At 35.8% G+C, this 16,650-nt stretch overlaps 3 protein-coding genes across 4 annotated transcripts in view; 2 read left to right on the top strand and 1 right to left on the bottom strand.

The window, feature by feature from the left end:
* The window catches only part of LOC111797498 (AP-5 complex subunit zeta-1-like), an 11,239-nt gene extending 6,985 nt beyond the window's left edge, over positions 1-4,254 (top strand). Inside the window, exons 9-16 of the mRNA XM_023680509.1 lie at positions 645-792; positions 890-966; positions 1,112-1,183; positions 1,978-2,025; positions 2,115-2,242; positions 2,329-2,488; positions 2,687-2,897; positions 3,400-4,254. Of these exons, the coding sequence (XP_023536277.1) occupies positions 645-792; positions 890-966; positions 1,112-1,183; positions 1,978-2,025; positions 2,115-2,242; positions 2,329-2,488; positions 2,687-2,897; positions 3,400-3,449 (894 nt within the window). The 3' untranslated portion in view covers positions 3,450-4,254. The remainder of the gene's footprint in view (positions 1-644; positions 793-889; positions 967-1,111; positions 1,184-1,977; positions 2,026-2,114; positions 2,243-2,328; positions 2,489-2,686; positions 2,898-3,399) is intronic.
* Positions 4,255-12,283: 8,029 nt separating this feature from the next.
* LOC111796466 (vascular-related unknown protein 4-like) lies at positions 12,284-13,939 on the top strand. Of its 2 annotated transcripts, none has more exons than XM_023679088.1 (3): positions 12,284-12,661; positions 13,488-13,550; positions 13,722-13,939. In XM_023679088.1, exons 1-3 carry the CDS (start codon positions 12,302-12,304, stop codon positions 13,743-13,745), a joined length of 447 nt encoding a protein of 148 aa, XP_023534856.1. In that variant the 5' UTR covers positions 12,284-12,301; the 3' UTR covers positions 13,746-13,939. The 2 variants fall into 2 exon arrangements, with proteins under 2 accessions (XP_023534856.1, XP_023534855.1); XM_023679087.1 differs by having other exon boundaries at positions 13,718-13,939.
* Positions 13,940-15,803: 1,864 nt separating this feature from the next.
* Positions 15,804-16,650, bottom strand: part of LOC111796465 (electron transfer flavoprotein subunit alpha, mitochondrial) — a 4,172-nt gene continuing 3,325 nt past the window's right edge. The window contains exon 8 of the mRNA XM_023679086.1: positions 15,804-16,076. Within this exon, the coding sequence (XP_023534854.1) occupies positions 15,999-16,076 (78 nt within the window). The 3' untranslated portion in view covers positions 15,804-15,998. The remainder of the gene's footprint in view (positions 16,077-16,650) is intronic.

The following is a 16,650-nucleotide window of genomic DNA, read 5'->3' as shown; positions in this document are numbered from 1 at the left end:
TGTTAGGATCGATACCAGTTGTTAGGATCGCACAACAACGCACACGCTCGATCTAGATGAACACAAAGAGAAGGATAGAGAGAAGTTGCAAGGAGAACTCTGGCTAAAAGGATTTTTTATTGATGACTTCAGGCATGTACAACAAGAGAGTACAGAGAATAGAAAAGTACATTCTCAAAGCTATACCGGACCAGATATATATAGGGTATATTTTACTATATATAGCTTTACCAGATTTAGCCATCTACTATATATAGTTATTTACCATATATAGCTTTACCGGATTTAGCTTTACCATATATAGCTTTACTATATATAGCTTTACCAAATATAGCTTTACCGGATATAACCGTTGACCAAGCTATAAATAAGTATCAGGCTCCATAGCCTAACAAAACGAATAAAGCCAGAGACAAAAAATTTAAAGATTAAGACGGCAAGATCAAATAATTAATGCTGATAAGGAATTTGGACCCTCAATGGGTATTCCTTGAAGTGAGATCATTATCTATGGAGGTTATAGGCTTTTAGATAATTACTTCGGCTTCTAAACTGCAGGAAGGCTCGGGAAACCGTAGACCTACGTAATCTTTATTCTGTGGCTGGATGCCAGAAGATTCTGAGTTTACTTATTATTCTTTCAGGAACGACATTGGAATTCACCTGGGATGACTGCAGCAATTAACACTGCATTAAGTTCTTCTCAATCTGATAGGCTGAAACAAATTCTGAACATGACACCTCGGATTCTTGATGTCTATTTTTTCGTGGCACTGCGAGAGGTTAACAATTGTACGATTCTTTTTTAGATTTCCTTTGAATCTTAGAATTTCTTGCTTATTTTGGTTAGAAGTATTTTAGATATTTACATTTTACCTTTCTTTCTCAGCATTAATCTGTGCGTTGATTCCACTGCTTATGTCAAGAAACTCAATATTGTTTCCCGACAAAGATTTCTCCTATAAGGTGTGCATCGTATTTCCTTCCCTTAAATCTGTATGGTACTATTATGTTCAGTTATGTCTTTTGTTGCCTAGAACACGGGTTAACATTTGCAGATCATATTCGAGTGTTCGTTAAGAATTTGAACTTTTTAGTTCTATATTTATAGGTTCGTAAGAGGCTCCTAGAATTTATGCTTGCTGCATTTCAGCGTTCACCCGCCTTCATTGCACTTCTCAAGGTATACTGTACTGATAATATATTTGCTTTATGTTTTCACTAATCTATGACAATGTAACTTCTTATAAGCTTTTCTCCTTTTTCTTTCTTTGTCATTTTCAAGATAATTTGTGAACCATACGGTAATAGCCTTATCCCACCGCTAGCAAATATTGTCATTTTTGGGTTTTCCCTTTCGGATTTCTTCTCAAGATTTTTAAAACGTGTCTGTTAGGGAGAGGTTTCCACACCCTTATAAGAAATGTTTCGTTCTCCTCTCCAACCGATGTGGGATTGGATCTCACAATCCACCCAACTAGGGGGCCAACGTCCTCGTTGACACACCGCCTGGTGTCTGGCTCTGATACCATTTGTAACAGCCCAAGCCCACTGCTAACAAATATTGTCCTCTTTAGACTTCCCCTTTCGGGCTTCCCCTCAAGATTTTTAAAACGCGTCTGCTAGGGAGAGGTTTCTACACCCTTATAAAGAATGTTCCATTTTCCTCTCCACTGCTCACACATATTAAATAGTTCTGGTGATCATTGCTTACTATTTCTATTATTAGACATTGTTTTACTATTTATTACGAATATTTATCGCCACCCTCAATGAGTGTGTGTTGCTTGTATACCGGGTATTATTGAGGCTAAATGGTACACGATCCACCCTCATTGAAAGAAAGTATGCATAATACTGATTTTATGTTCATGCATGCTGAGACTTTATCATCGAATATCCTTTCTTTTCGTTATATCAATTTATTTTAATAAAATATTTCGTTTTTCGTTTTTTTTTTTTTTTCTTTTTTTGCAGAAGCCTATAATAGACCGGCTTGGTGAAGCTTATGAGAACCCTGCAAAGGTTGTTGCTTACGTCTTGTATCCAATAAAACAGATAAATGCAACAACTGTTTCTGTTGGTTGAATTACTTCCTCGTTTCTTCTTTCTAGACAGAACTAGCATTGCAGTTGTGTTGGGCCATTGGAGAACATGGCGGGGGTGGCAGATCTCACAGTGATGCAGCTCGTGAACTTTTTGAGAGTTTAGAGTTGCTGTTGTATGAAAATCTTTTATCTAGGTATGCTTTATTGAAACTACCTTTACATTCTTGTTTCAAAACGTTCGACTTTTAATCTGCTGCATATATTTTGTTTGCTTCGAAAGTCGTTTAGGTTTGAGACAGGACTCGGGTGATAACGCCAGTGGTGAAAGCTTTAGAAAGTCGTCACAATCAAGGCTTCTTTGTTTTGTCATTACTGCAATTGCAAAACTCGCAACGTATCACCGTGAATTACTTCCGAGAGCGCGGGTCTCATTGGGAAAGGTCTATTTCTCAGAACTTAGCATGATCTATTAAAACATGAGCTTAAAGGAGCTCAAAGTCTTGTAATTGTGTCAGTACAAAACAAAAGTTATTTTCTTTCATCTCTTCTTTCCTTTCTCTTTACCATATGCTCCTAGATGCAGGGCAGGGGATTTGCAGGAAAGTTATTGACACTGCTGAACTAAATTTCATGAACAGGTAGCTCGATCTCGAACCTCCGATTCAAGGGTCTGGACTCGAGCTCACGATTATCTAGGACTACTGAGTGACCCTGGAATTTCTTTGTCCATTTTGGGGCCTTCGAAACCTGCCAGTGAAGATGCACATAACCCAGGCACTGTCGACTGGAGTCGAGGCGGAACTAAGATGGTTGCACACATTCCGTTTTACATTCTCTGCAAACAAGAAGGTCTTGGATCATCTATAGCCTCCTTTCATCATCTCTCTCTAATCTACACTACGGGTGTAATGAACAAAGCCCACCGCTAGCGGATAGTCTTCTTTGGATTTTCCCTTTCGGGCTTTCCCAAGGTTTTTAAAACACGTCTGCTAGGGAGAGGTTTCCACACCCTTATAAAAAATGTTCCATTCTTCTCCCCAACCGTGGGATCTCACAATCTACCCCCCTTCAGAGCCCAGCGTCCTTGCTGGCACCCGTTCTCTTCTCCAACGAGTCACCTTCTTCTTATCCTTGTGTTTTCTTATGCAACGAATTTGATACATCGAAATCTCAGAGCTCCAGAATAGAAAATAAGATGAAAGATAAGGACGAAAGTATGAAAAAGAAAAAGAGTAACCATCACTACGTTAATGAGTTTCATATTATGTTTACAGCATGGCTGCTTGAAGTTATATTCTATAAGTATCAATATCATGTAGACTAAGCCATACATATTATCTCTCTTTTGCAGGTCCTCCTTTCCATGATTTCTCATTTTCAGATATTCTTCCAAGGAGATGATGAACCTAGAGGTTGCACAGGGCAATAATTTGTCAAATATGATCAGGCTTTTGGTTAAACCTGTAATCGACCTTTGCTCGTCTCAATATCGCCCCATCTACCAAACAATTCATCGCCGAGTAGGTCACCTTGAGGTACTGTGCTATGTAGTATTAATCAAATTTGATGCTTTCACATGAGAGGAATTGGTCTGAGTTTCTCCCCTTTGAACTTCATTCTCCCCACTGATCTTGGCTTGTGGCCTTCACCATACAACTTGTTATCATACCAATGGCAGTTATTACTACCTCCTTGTTCAAAATTGTGTTCTGAAAACCTGTTTGATTGAGGCAACAGTTTGAGCCATAATCCTATGCATGGAACCCATTGAATCAAAAGGGATTCTTTCAGTTATTGAATGATGAGTGATGTTGAGGGCAGCTGTTATAGAATGCTTCCATCCATCAGCTATGTCTTCCTCCCCATTCATTCTTGTTCTATTTGGAAGGACTGGTCGGAGCCCGAACCACCGAGGTAACATGGAGTTGTCCGGGATCAACTTTGGGTTTGTGGGTCATGACCCGAATGCCTGAGCTCCACAAGGGGAATTTGCATCCGTGGATTTTCTTTAGAACCATTCATATTACTCGAGAAAGATTTCTATTTAACCCACGCAATCTACACTGAATAGGGTGACAAATGTTCGTTTACATGGAATGGGGAGGGAGAGGTGAGAGTTTTCTCCCAATTGGCTATACGAGGACAATGAAAATGATTATATTATGTGTCTCTACTCCTAAATTCTTGAAGATGGTTCGAATTTTGATTTTTAGAAATTATGTTTTTATTGAACATTATATTTATATTTTTGCTTATGATGTTTTATAATTTTTTCATTAGAAGTTTTTTTTTTCTTAAAAAAAAAAATTAGTAAATGATCAAATTTAAATAAGTAGCAAAGATGAAATTGGGAAGCCTTCCTCATCCCATCTCCGGTCTGCCCTTAAGACATCTATTCTCATATCAATCTCTTTACAGTTGTTATCGTAAAGTCTATCCATTAGATGCAAGAGTTATATGATGGGCACGTAGACGATGAATTAGGTTGCCAAAAATTACTGGAATGCTTTTAAGCTCAATCACTTGAATGAGACAAGAGCAGTCGAGAACAGAGTGAAAGTGGGGGTGATCGAGCAATTTCCTTGCTTTCTCATGAGCAACAATCAATCGACTTTATTAAGGCTCGGGTTGTCATCTATTTTTTTATCACATATTTTATTTTGATAGAGAAACATCTATGGATGTTTGGAGAAATATTCCCATCAATTTGATTTTGAATGAATACCTTTTTCTTGAAAAAAAAAACACTTTTTTTTTACCAAATTTTTTTAAAAAATTATTTTCCAACAACAAAGCATCAAATTAGGCTTTTTCCATTTCATGATAGCTTTTTGGGTAAAATAAAAAATAAAAAAATTTGTTTTACCTCTCGGTCAAAGATAACTCGGCTCGGTAAAAAATTTGACACTAGATGACCCGAACATTTTCTTGCATCCGCCAACATAATCTTAAGGTCTTTCTAAGAGCGAAGATTATCCTCACAGACTAACACGAGTCTTTTCAACATATTTGATTACTCGAGCGTTATAATTCTTTTACCATTTCATTTCATGAATTTTAACGAGTCTTAGAGTTAGATGGCCAAAGCCGAACAAGGCCAAATAAGGTCGACTTTAATTTGGTAGCAATTAAGTTATGACATTGAAGGAAAGTTGAATAGACTCAAAGTTGTAATATTTTGATGTCTAGGATTATCATATAATAGTATAATATATAGTTTTGTTTATACACCTTTTTGAAAATTGAGTATTAATAGCCTTTTTTAGGAAAGCCCTCTTTTTCAAGCCAAATTCTTTGACATTTGGTCCCAAAATCATTATTCATTTAGGTGCACTAATCATAATTATGCTTTAATTTTTTTAATTAATCCCTTTATTTATACGTTCTCGTGCTTATTTTCGTAGTAAAGATACCAATTTGAACATATCTCAGCTCAAATGTTAATGATTTGATTAATTAACGGTTGAGTTTTGCTTATATTAATATTTATTAGTGTATTTTAATATTTGATAATGTGAGATCTCAGATCGGTTGAAGAGGGAAACGACACATTCTTTATAAGAGGGTGGAAATCGACCCTAGCATATGCGTTTTAAAACCGTGAGGTTGATTGTGATACGTAACGGGTCAAAGCGGACAATATCTGTTAGCGGTGGACTTGGGTTGTTACAAATAGTATAAGAGACAAACATCAAGTGGTGTGCTGGCAAGAATAGTGGGTCCTCAAGGGAGGTGGATTGTGAGATCTCATCTCGATTGGAGAGGGGAACGAAACATTCTTTATAAGATGGTGGAAACCGATCCTAGCATACGCGTTTTAAAATCGTGAGGTTGACGTTGATACGTAACGGGCCAAAACGGACAATATCTGTTAGCGGTGGACTTGGGTTGTTACAAATAGTATAAGAGCCAAACACCAAGCAGTGTGCCAGTTGGGTCCCCAAGAGAGTGGATTGTGATATCTCATCTCGGTTGGAGAGGGAAACGAAACGTTCCTTATAAGGGTGTGGAAACTTCAGGTCAATTGGAGAAAGGAACGAAACATTACTTATAAAGGTGTGGAAACCTCTCCCTAGTAGGTGGATTGTGGATCTCACCTCGGTTGGAGAGGAGAACGAAACATTCGTTATAACGATGTGGAAACCTATTCTTAGCAAACCCGCTTTAAAACTGTAAAATCGTGAAGCTGACAGCAATACGTAACGGGTCAAAGTTGACAATATCTACTAGTCGTGGAGATAACGACAATATCTACTACTCGCTCATGCCTTTTCAATGAAGTATTCTCTAAAAATAAAAATAAAAAATAGATTAGGTCGTTATCTCGAGCAAAAGTTCATTTTTTCTCGTTTTTTAAAAATTCAACGAATGCAAAGATCGGAATCGATCAAATATTCAACTTTAAAGAACGTAAGAAATGAATTTTTCATCGAATATGCTCGTATGGGGTCTAACACGAGTTCATAGATCATCCAAAAAAATAAATAATATTATATGTATATATTATGGCCATATAATAAAGAAAAAAGAGCCGGCAAGATAATATAGGAAGGGAAAATGTTTTGTTTTTGGGATCATGTTTGTGTTCGTGTATGCAACTAATAAAACATACATGACAATTGTTAGCAAACTCTAAGAATAATAATTGAGCTCACGTGTTGGATTGAGCTGAGTTGTTTCCGTTCATGATTAAAATATCGATAAAATGTAAAGGGATTATAAAAACAAAAGTATATTTAAATTAATAAAGAAATATTTACACGGTTTATTGATTCATTCGGCAACTTGAACCACTGATCGGTTTCGTGTCTTTCTTTCTACCGATCATATTAGCCTATCTAGGTAAGATATCTGAGAGTAACCGACCATGATTTCATAGATGGGTCTGATAGAACTCAACCAAGAAAAACAAGTGAAAGAGACATTTTCCATTCATACTAGCCTAACTTCTCCACGGAAGATACCTGGTTGTAGCCGACCATGATTTCGTGGATGGGGTCTGATAAAGCTCGACCGAGAAAAACAAGTGAAAGAGGCATTTTCCATTCATATCAGTCTAACTTCTCCAGGGAAGATACCTGGGTGTAGCCGACCATGATTTCATAAATGGGGTATGATAGAACTTGATCGAGAAAAACAAGTGAAAGAGACATTTTTCATTCATACTAGCCTAACTTCTCCCGGGAAGATACCCTGGTGTAGTCGACCATGATTTCATAGATGGGGTCTGATAGAGCTCGACCGAGAAAAACAAGTGAAAAAGGCATCTTCCATTCATACTAGCCTAACTTCTCTAGAGAAGATACCCGAGTGTAGCCGACCATGATTTCATAGATGGGGTATGATAAAGCTCGACCGAGAAAAACAAGTGAAAGAGGCATATTCCATTCATATCGATGTAGGTTTTTCAGCATCGAGAATTCAAACAAGATTTAGCCTAATCTAATAAGGTCAAAATCTTACTAAAAATTTTCATTGATACGATATGCTTCTCCATTCGTTCTTTCAAGATAAGTCGCGATTCTACGAGCTCTACCGATAAGCTAAAATATTAATTATATTTATATTATATTTGTTTTCTTTTTATGTTTCATCATTTTTTTTAAGGATATTTGTCTGTCTTAGTCTAATTGATAGCCATTGACCCATCTTTTGAGGAACAATTTTGTAATGTTTTTTAAAACAAAAATTAATGTTTTTTTTTTGTTAGTTTGGATCCCACTAAGTAGTGTTTTGTATATCTAATGTATTTAATTCAATTCTTAAATCATTATTAATTACATTAATTCGATTGAATTAGTGAAATTATCGTCTCCGTCATTATTCAAAGTCGAGAAACTATTGATGACGGTTTGAGAGTTAAGGTCGAGACTAGGGTCAAAGTCGGAAATAAAAATGTACGGAAATAACGCTTTGATATCTCTAGTTAGTCTGGTCGAAAACATCGAAAAATATGAAAAGACCTCAAAATATTTAATAATTGTCAATTAATTTTGAGATCGACCCTCGTGTTTACCTAATTTGTTATCCGAGCCCATAAAAATTAAACATGGAATCTCGGGATTTAGGTCTAAGGTAGCCTCGAGTCATATACGTATTCAATCACATATTTTTAAATCAAACCAAATCTTAGTAAATCTTCAAACTTAAGAATGTCATAAGAGAAATGGAAAGTCAACTATTATTGATTTAAAAGTCAAAGGAAATACATTTATAAATTTTATATAAAGGGTTTTGAAAATTTAAAAAAAAAAAAATGGTTTCAATCCCGAGTAGAAACCAATTCATTGGTTATAACAACTCAAGTCCACCGCTAGTAGATATTGTTCGTTTTGGCTCGTTACGTATCGTCGTTCACCTCTCCAACTGATGTGGGATCTCATAGTTCACCTTCCTTGAGGACCCAGCGTTCTCGCTAGCACACCGTCCGGTGTCTAGCTCGGATATCATTTATAACAGCTCAAGCTCACTGCTAGCAGATATTGTCTGTTTTGGCTCGTTATGTGTCACCATCAGTCTCATGGTTTAAAAACGAGTCTGTTAGGGAGAGGTTTTCACAAACATATAACACTTAGAAATTAGGGTTTTTCAAATCAAAGTAGACCTCGTGTAGTAGTTATCTGCTGTACTTTTTGCATTGAATATGTGTTGATTATTACGAACACATTAATACTCGAAAAGTTTTTTTTTTTTTTTTTTTTTTTCATTAAAAGTTAAATTTTTGAAAGACAATTTTGTCGTTGCATTTATTAGAATTGACATTTCCGTCGAAAGAGACATCTAAAACGAGAGTGAATTGTGAAGTCGTAACACTCTATACCCACTATTCGAACCGAGACTTAGAATACACTTGATGGCATCGGCATTCTCTGACGTTCTTCGCATCCTTGGCACTACTGGGATGTGAGATTCCATATTGGTTGGAGAGGGGAACGGAGCATTCTGGAACTGGGATGTGGGACATCACAATCCACCCCCCTTCGGGGCCTAGCGTTTTCGCTGGCACTCTTTCCTTTCTCCAATCGATGTGGGACCACCACCAAATCCACCCCCCTTTGAGGCCGAGTGTCCTTGTTGGCACACCACCTTGTGTTTACCCCTCTTCAGGGAAGAGCGAGAAGGCTGACACATCGTCTGGTGTCTGGCTCTGATACCATTTGTAATCCCTCAGTTCCACCGCTAGCAGATATTGTTCTCTTTGGGCCTTCCCTTTCGGGCATCCCCTCAAGACTTTAAAACGCATCTGCCATGGGAAGATTTTCACGTCCTTATAAATGGTGTTTTATTCTCCTTCCAACCAATGTGGGACATCACAAAACCTTTCCCCAGCAGACGCGTTTAAAAAACCTTGAGGTGAAACCCGGAAAGGAAAGTCCAAAGTGGACAATATCTGCTAACGGTGGGCTTGAGCTCTTACACGGAGGTAATCCAACATAGAATTTATCAAACTTAACTTTAGAGTTCCTATGATTGAATCATTAAAAAAAATGTCCATCTTGTCTCATGATCACTCTCGTTCAGATTTGGTTTTGGTTCATTCATGTATCATTTCTTTACTTGGACGTGACATAAACAGAGATGTCCATTTAACCTAAAGCGCGAATGAGTCGGGAGAGATTTTTCCATGTTACTTAAACAAGGCCCGGGGCAGAAATTATATTCTCTGTCTCTTTCCTCGCTCTGTCCCGCTCATTTTTTATATATAAATGAAAATTGAAATATGAGGTGAGGACAGGACAGAGAAGGGTTCTACGTGTCTCCGGTCCCTCCCTTGGACATTTTTAAATATAAATAATAATTAAATTGAATATTGAATGTGCATTTATATAGGTTTGAATTTGTGGTGGTTGATTGTTTCTTCATTGCCATCACACATTTATTTTATTTTTGACTTTGGGTTAAAAAATGATTGAGGAGTAAAGTTTTGTCTTTAATATAATTTATTTTAATATATTTTTCTATTTAATTTAACCACAAATTATATATATATATATATATATATATATAAATATACACGTATATATATAGATATAGAGATACACACAGTCGGTATAACGTTTCAAAAATACTAATGAATTTTCTAGAGTAACATTAAAACATTTGTAGATAATTTATGAGATGTCGATAGACGATTTTTGTCCATATATGGTAAGAATTTTTTAAAACTTTTGTTTTATAAAGGTAAAAAGTGTTAATACTACTTTATAAAATATAGATATTTGTTAAACATAGTACTCACGATAAATGTATTTTTTCAAAAATAAAAATAAAAAATTGTTATAGCGAAAGCAAGCTTCATGGGGCAATTGTCATTACTTATGGACCCGAACGTGAGTGATCTATCCATGACCAGGATAAATCTTGTGTGAAACCAAGTGGAGGTCTGAATCGACTGATGTTGAAGAATATGCGGATTAGTTGTAGTTAGAGGTGAAATGCCACTCGAACCCAGAGCTAGCTGGTTCTCCCCGAGATATGTTGAGGCAACAGTAGTTGACTGTACATCTAAGGGTAAAGCACTGTTTCGGTGCGGGCTGCGAGAGCGATATCAATTCGAGGCAAACTCTAAATACTAGATATGATCTCAAAATAACAGGAGTCAAAGTCGGTCAGTGAAATTTTAGATGTTTTTTTAAAGATAAAATACAAAATTTATGAGTATTTTTATTTATTTAGCGAATAATTAATCACTGCTTCTATTTAATTTTTTTAAAATTTCTTTAAATACAACGAAAATAATAAATAAATTGATTTCAAAGAACATTCCATTTTGAATTTAGAGAAAAAAATGTTAATATTTTTACTACTGACAATGACACAATTATATAAAAGTAATTAAATTTTTTAAAAATTAAATTACGTATTTTAAAATATAAATTTTATTTAAGCTTCTATTTATTTATTTATTTATATTATTATAATTGAAGTCAATAGGATAATAATAGATTCCTTCAAATATTCCCTTGAAAAAAAAATTATACTAAATGCTATTTTAATATTTGATTTATTTTTTAATTTGAAAATTAAGTTTCTTCGATAATAAATCTTTAAATTATAGGAGTATACACGGGTTAGTTATTGATGACCTGAATAACTTCGATAATAAATATCCATATCGTTAATTTTTCTATAGCAACCGTAAATATTTTATTTCAAAAATACCCTTCAACTTTTAAAAGTATTTTAAAAATACCCTTTATTCCTTATATTGAGATATAACTTCAAAAGGGTTAGTTTCGGTATATTTAGTCAGAGATTTAAACGTCAACATAAATAGAGATGAGTAGATAAGTCATCTATACTCGGTTAAATTAAATAGTTGTCAACTTCTCCCTACTCGATAGGTATATGCAGTAGAGTCGTTGTTGTTACCTTTTGCTTACATTCTCTTATAACACCGATTTCAATTTCTCAAATTTTGATTTTGAAATCTCTCTGTCACCGTTTTCTAAAACTTTCTTCTTGAACTGGGGCCAGAGGCTCGAACATACGTCGCTTGGCCGTAGACGACGCAAGAACGAATAGGCTTAACTAACTTGTTACTGGGAAGTAGGAAGACGTTCGAGACTCGGGATGGCGTCAAAACATATGGGCCATGTCGATGGAGATCGAGATGGTAAGATGAGACGCGATGGTGCATTGAGAGACCTTGGCCTTGAGCAGAGGCAAGGTCGAGCCGAATGACTTGGCCTAGTGTAGAGGCAAGTCGATTGTGTCGCAGACGATTGAACATGCACGCACAGGCAGCGTGTGTGGTTGAACAAGCTTGGATTCCACACAAGCGATGTTCGATTGACGAAGACAAACGTCGCTTAAGGTTCGACGAAGCCACAAAAGCCAGGGCGAAAAATATATATGGGGCTTAATTCCCCTTAAGGCGGGTCGTGAGCGTGCCAAGATCACGACGCCGCACGGTAAAAAAGGTAGGACCATGATAGTTGGTAAACGTTGACCTATTTAATCCCTGACTTACATGTAGTCAACCTGTTCACAACTCAGATAGTTAAGACATTAATTTTCGAGCAACGTCAGATATTCAAACAAGTTAAGACAACAGTGTGGTTCAGTTGGTTCAGTTTAGCTCGGTTTATGTCGTTGAATTGGTTCAGTTCGGCTCGATCTTTGGTTAGAATAAACAAAGAAAGGGGCCCACAAATGCAAGTTTGGAACTTTACACTATTATTTATACTTCCCTTTCTTCCCCTTCAAAACACCATTTTCAATCTCTCTCTCTCTCTATTATCTTTCATAATATGGCCAAAGAAAGCTCCGCCCATACTTCCGTCTACCACGGCGGCGATCAGTCGTCGGAGGAGAGTGGTTGGACCATCTACTTTGAAGATTTCCTCAACAACCACCACCCTACTAATCAACCACCCACCTCCTTCTCTTCTTATCCTCTGTCTCCCGATCAAAGCTACCCCGTTGCCGACGCTGCCTCCTCCGTCGTGGACCACAAACTACTCGGAAACCACGACGGAGCTGCCATGGATCCCGGGTTTAGCTGCAAGGATCATATCAACTTGTTCAAGAAGAGGAAGATGATCTATGAGTTGTTGGTTGACGATGAAGCTTTGGAGGACACCGCTAGCTCTCCGGTTAATAGTCCCAAGGTGTGTGTCACTATCCTATACCTTCCCTAGCTTTCTTTGCATTATTTGTGTAACGGTCCAAGCCTACCAATAACAGATATTGTCTTCTTTGAGCTTTCCTTTACGGGCTTCCTCTCAAAGCTTTAAAACGCGTCTGTTAGAGGAAGGTTTCCACACCCTTATAAAGGGAGTTTTGTTATCCTCCCCAACCAATGTGAGACATCACAATTTGCATCTCTCGGGATAGATAAGGACTTTCAAAAGCGATAGGAACAGTTGAGAACAGTAGCAGATATTGTCCTCTTTGAGTTTTTTCTTACGGGTTTCCCCTCAAAGCTTTACAACGCGTCTGTTAGGGGAAGATTTCCACACTCTTATAAAGGGTCTTTTGTTCTCCTCCCCAACCAATGTGGGACATCACAATTTGCATCTCTCGGGATAGATAAAGACTTTCAAAAGCAATAGAAACAATTGAGAACAGAGTGAACGAAGCATTCGGGTTTAATCCTTTGAGTTCAAGGAGGGAGTCGGTAGGCTTTGACTATTAAGATTAGGAAGAACTCTTTCATTCTTGTCAGTGTTTTCACAGGCCAAGTCGGAATTCCTCCTTGCACAAATGGAAACCAATCGTTACACAGCTCTAGACACTCTAAGCAAACAACACTTCATGATTTCACGTTCGAACTTCTATAATATTATTTCTCGACCATTTTGAGTCAAACTCTTAAACTAAGAAGAATATTAACATCTCGATTCAGTCTTACATAAGCTTTTGAGTTCAGTAATAGTTCAACGATCTCGTGGGGTTTTTCTATGACGGGTTTTCTTAAACATGAAAAACGTGCAGGTCTGTGATTCGAACTACTTCAGTAAAAACCCGAGGCACAAAGGGAAGCTCATAACTCCTCAGGTAAATACACATAGAAGTGGAAAGGAGAGAACTTTACCTTAAAGGTTCAAACTTTTTCATTAGGGTTTTTAATTTTTAATTATAATAATAATTATTATTATTATTATTATTTATTATTATTATTATTTATTATTATTATGAATAAAAATATATTTTTTTGTGGGCAGGTAGATGAGAGAAGAGAAACAGAATTGAAGAAAAGAGGGCTTTGCTTAGTACCTTTTTCTATGATAATTAATTATATGGATCAATAATTCCTCTCTCTCTCTATATATATATATTCTCTCTCTTGTTTGTGTAAATATTCATTTGATGAAGGGGCTATGTGTTTGTATAAAATGTGTAATATTATTGCAATCAAATGAAGGCATAGTCGACTTTCAGTGTTATAAATGGTATCTGAAAGGCATTGAACGGTGGGTCGGTGAAGACGTTAGGCCCTTACGGGGGGTGGATTGTGAGATCCTACCTCGGTTGAAGAGGGAAATGAAGTATTCTTTATAAGGGTGTGAAAATCTCTTCCTAGAAGACATGTTTTAAAACTGTGAGACTAATGACGATATATAATGTGTCGAAATGAAGTGGGCAGAGCTCGAAACTGTTGTGTAGTTTTTGAAGCGACTATATTAGTCATGGGGTGAACGAGAAACTCGAAAGAAACTGTTGTGTATTTTTCGCATTCTCTATTTCGAAACGTGTCGAACAGTACTTGTAGGGTTGAAGAAGACTCGCTTCTATCCACCTGTCTAATGAGACATGGGGTTCCCTGAAAACCCTCCAACAATCCGGTTTTGAAAATGTAGCACGACCCTTCATTCACTGAATCTTTTAAATAAGGATCAAAATTGTAACGTTTTAAAAGTATAAAGATTAAAAAGTACAGAAACACTTGTCACAATCGCACTTTTGAAGGTAGCGGACTTACGATTGTGCAGCACTCACTTCCCTGCAAGAAGTGAGTTAAGTCAATCCATTCTTACGTCACCTACGACCAAGCGACGTATGCTCGAGCCTCTAGTCCCGGTTCAAGAAGAAAGTTTTAGAAAACGGGGCAGAGAGATTTCAAAAGAGAGTTTTGAAAGCAAGATTTGAGAGACTGAAATTGGTATTATATGTGATGCAAGAAAAAAAGACAACAACAACGGCTTACAGCATATAACTCTCGGGAATACGACTAGAATCAATCAAAATAAAATAAACTCATTTCATTAAAAAAAAAAAAAAAAAAAAATTAAAATNAAAAAAAAAAATTGAAATATATAAAATATAATTGACATTATTTTATTGGGAAAAAATGATTATTAATTTATACATTATCCAATTTTAAATAAATAATATTCCTCCCATTAAGATGTGGAGGAATTGGTAGAATATTGCTAGTGGGATTTTTTTTTTTTTTTTAAAGAAAATAATTAAAGAGAAATTGAATATATTATTTAGATAATTAATTAAAGTTCTTAAAAATCATTGACATTAATTAAAAAAAAATAGAATTTTGGTGAGGGGACTTCCTAACTAAAGGTAAACTATAAACAATAATTTGACATCATCAAATTCAAATTATTTATTTATTTATTTATTATTGAAAGGGGAAGAATTTGAATAATTATTTTAATTTATTTGGGAAGAATATATTGGAAAAGAGTCTCCCAACTAACTCATCATTTTAATATAAGAAAATTAGATTAAAATTAAAGAATTTGTGTGGTCTTTATTCATGAGTGTTATGAATTTTTTTTTTTTTTTTTAATTAAGAAAATATTTCAAATATATATTTTGCAAAATAAATAAATAAATAAATAAATAAAAATATGAGTAAGTAGTTTTTATCAATTTAATTTTTTAGAAATAAAGTTAATATAAATAACCTTTAAATATCCTCGACCAATAATTTGAATCTCAATTCCATCGTGTTATTATCTCAATTCCATCGTGTTATTAAATTAAAAAGAACATAGATAGAATATAAAATCAATCGTCAAAATATATCTTAATATACAAGTCAATTAATAATAACATTTTGTTTAAATTATAAATTTGGTGCTTGAACTAGTCTTTAAGTTTATGTCTAATACATCCTTAAATTTTTTATTTTCTGTTCGATAAATTCCTAAACTTTAAAATTTATGTCGATCATAACTTTACAATCAGCAAGATTCAAATTTATTAGATGTTTTTAAAGTTCAAAGGTAAAAAAAAAAAAAAAAAAAAAAAAAAAAAAAAAAAAAAAAAAAAAAAAANTTTCAATGACTTGAAATTTTCCTTCTGAAATATTTTATAAAGAGAATATTTACATGCTTGATTGAATGATTTTGTGGGGAGGAAACCATCCTTTTTATTGATTTCAGGTCTATTACGGCCCTGCGTGACTTGACATCCTTTTTGTATGTATAAATGACCGAAGATTCAGACAACGCCTTCTCTAACACTATTCAGCCCATGATAAGGTTACTTACTTTCGGGTAGCTTTTCCAGCAACTCCGGTATAATCTCGAAAAGATCGCCAACGAGTCCATAGTCAGCAACCTGCATATACATTTATATGAAGTATAAGCACGCATAAACTTATGGCATGTTACGTGAGATTGATTTTGAATGACTAAAAGCATGTTTTGGAGTAATTTAAACTATTTAAAAATCACTCTTAAGCACGTCTCTCAAAGAGTGTGTGTGTGGGGAGCAGAGAATACGACAGGTGATTTAAACCATTTCAAAATCACTCTCAAATATGCCCTTTTGGAAGTGTGTGTGGGGAGCGGAGACATTACAAGTGATTTAAACCATTTCAAAATCACTCTCAAGCACGTCCTTCCGGAAGAGTAAGCACGAGTGTGTGCGGAGAGGGAGGGAACACGACAAGTGATTTAAACCATTTCAAAATCACTCTCAAGCAGATCCTTCAAAATCACGACGAGTGGGGGTGGGGGGTGGGGGGTGACAAATGATTAAACCATTTCAAAATCACTCGCAAGCACGTCCCTTCTGAAAGAGTAAGCACGAGTGTGTGTGGGGAGGGGGGAACACGACAAGTGATTTAAACCATTTCAAAACCACTCTCAAGCAGATCCTTCAAAATCACGACGAGTGTGTGTGTGTGTGT

The sequence above is a fragment of the Cucurbita pepo genome, chromosome LG06, assembly GCF_002806865.2.
Source record: "Cucurbita pepo subsp. pepo cultivar mu-cu-16 chromosome LG06, ASM280686v2, whole genome shotgun sequence".
Taxonomy (NCBI): Eukaryota; Viridiplantae; Streptophyta; class Magnoliopsida; order Cucurbitales; family Cucurbitaceae; genus Cucurbita; species Cucurbita pepo.
The sequence above is the reverse complement of the archived record's forward strand: the minus strand, read 5'-3'. Positions and strand labels throughout refer to the sequence as shown.

Bases quoted from the DNA above. Each gene is read 5' to 3' on its own strand.
- LOC111796466 (XM_023679087.1), top strand. From the start codon at position 12,302: ATGGCCAAAGAAAGCTCCGCCCATACTTCCGTCTACCACGGCGGCGAT. The intron at 12,662-13,487 runs GTGTGTGTCACT...AAAAACGTGCAG, and splicing joins CTCCGGTTAATAGTCCCAAG to GTCTGTGATTCGAACTACTT. The intron at 13,551-13,717 runs GTAAATACACAT...TTTTGTGGGCAG, and splicing joins GGAAGCTCATAACTCCTCAG to GTAGATGAGAGAAGAGAAAC.